The sequence below is a fragment of the Bison bison genome, unplaced genomic scaffold, assembly GCF_000754665.1.
Source record: "Bison bison bison isolate TAMUID 2011002044 unplaced genomic scaffold, Bison_UMD1.0 scf7180017862399, whole genome shotgun sequence".
Classification (NCBI taxonomy): domain Eukaryota; kingdom Metazoa; phylum Chordata; class Mammalia; order Artiodactyla; family Bovidae; genus Bison; species Bison bison.
The window spans coordinates 21,548-22,469 of NW_011492971.1; the positions used below are offsets into that span (position 1 = coordinate 21,548).

The following is a 922-nucleotide window of genomic DNA, read 5'->3' on the forward strand; positions in this document are numbered from 1 at the left end:
CCCCTCTGGCGGGTGCGCAGCACCTGGATGCTCTCGCGCAGCAGCCCCTGCCGGGACTTGAGACGCGAATTGTGGACAGCCCGCGGGTCGCGGGAAAGCTGCACCACCTTCAGGTTGAGGCCTGGGTCGCGCAGAAGGGGCACCAGCACGCCCAGGTCGAGGAGGCGCACGTCCTTGATGACCACAACCGGATACTTGTGGCACTCGGCCTCCAGGGCTCGGAGTGCCACGGGTGGGCAGCTGCGCTCGCAGGCAGCGTCCTCGACGAGTCCGACCTCGGCGCGGGCCCGGGGTCCGCCAGGGCACAGCGGCGGCGAGCAGATGACCTTGTTGGTCCTCCAGCGAAAGAGGGAGGCCGTGGTGAGATTGGCCGCGTCCGGGGGCCGCGCGGCAGGGTCACCGGGCGGCGCGTACAGTTGCAGGACTGAGAAGTCGCAGCGGAAGAGCGAGCGCAGCATGTCGCGGAGTGCGCCCTGCAGGCTCTCGGCGTCGCCCGGATACAGCGCCTGCCACAGATGCCACATGGGTTCATACAAGTAGAAAACGTCCGGGTGCTGGTTAAAGAGCTCTCCCAGGAACGATGAGCCGGTGCGCCAGGTAGCGTGCACGTAGATGTGCTGCTTTTCGCGAGACGCAGCCTCCCCGATGGCGCTGTTGAGGTTGCCCGGAGACCTGGGGGACCCGCCAGCGCCCCCCTCTGCGGCTGGCCGCGCCTCCGCGCCCTGCTCGCGCTCGCCCGCCGCCGCCGCCTCCAGGCTCCACACTCCCAGGCTGCGCTGCAGGCCCGGGCAGTGCCGGGCGCCCTTGTCCCCGTCGCGGCCGCCGTCCAGGACCGAGGGGATGAGCAGAAGCACCAGCGTGTATAGCACCAACAGCAGCGCGAACTTGCAGTACTCCCGGCGCCGCCGCCGCCGGCCCTTCA

At 70.0% G+C, this 922-nt stretch overlaps 1 protein-coding gene across 1 annotated transcript in view; it reads right to left on the reverse strand.

Annotated features, from left to right (window-relative positions):
* The window catches only part of CHST7 (carbohydrate (N-acetylglucosamine 6-O) sulfotransferase 7), a gene marked incomplete at both ends in the record, with an annotated part of 7,572 nt that extends 6,655 nt beyond the window's left edge, over nt 1-917 (reverse strand). Inside the window, one exon of the mRNA XM_010832850.1 lies at nt 2-917. Coding sequence (XP_010831152.1) covers nt 2-917 — 916 coding nt within the window. The remainder of the gene's footprint in view (nt 1) is intronic.
* Nucleotides 918-922: the final 5 nt, after the last annotated feature.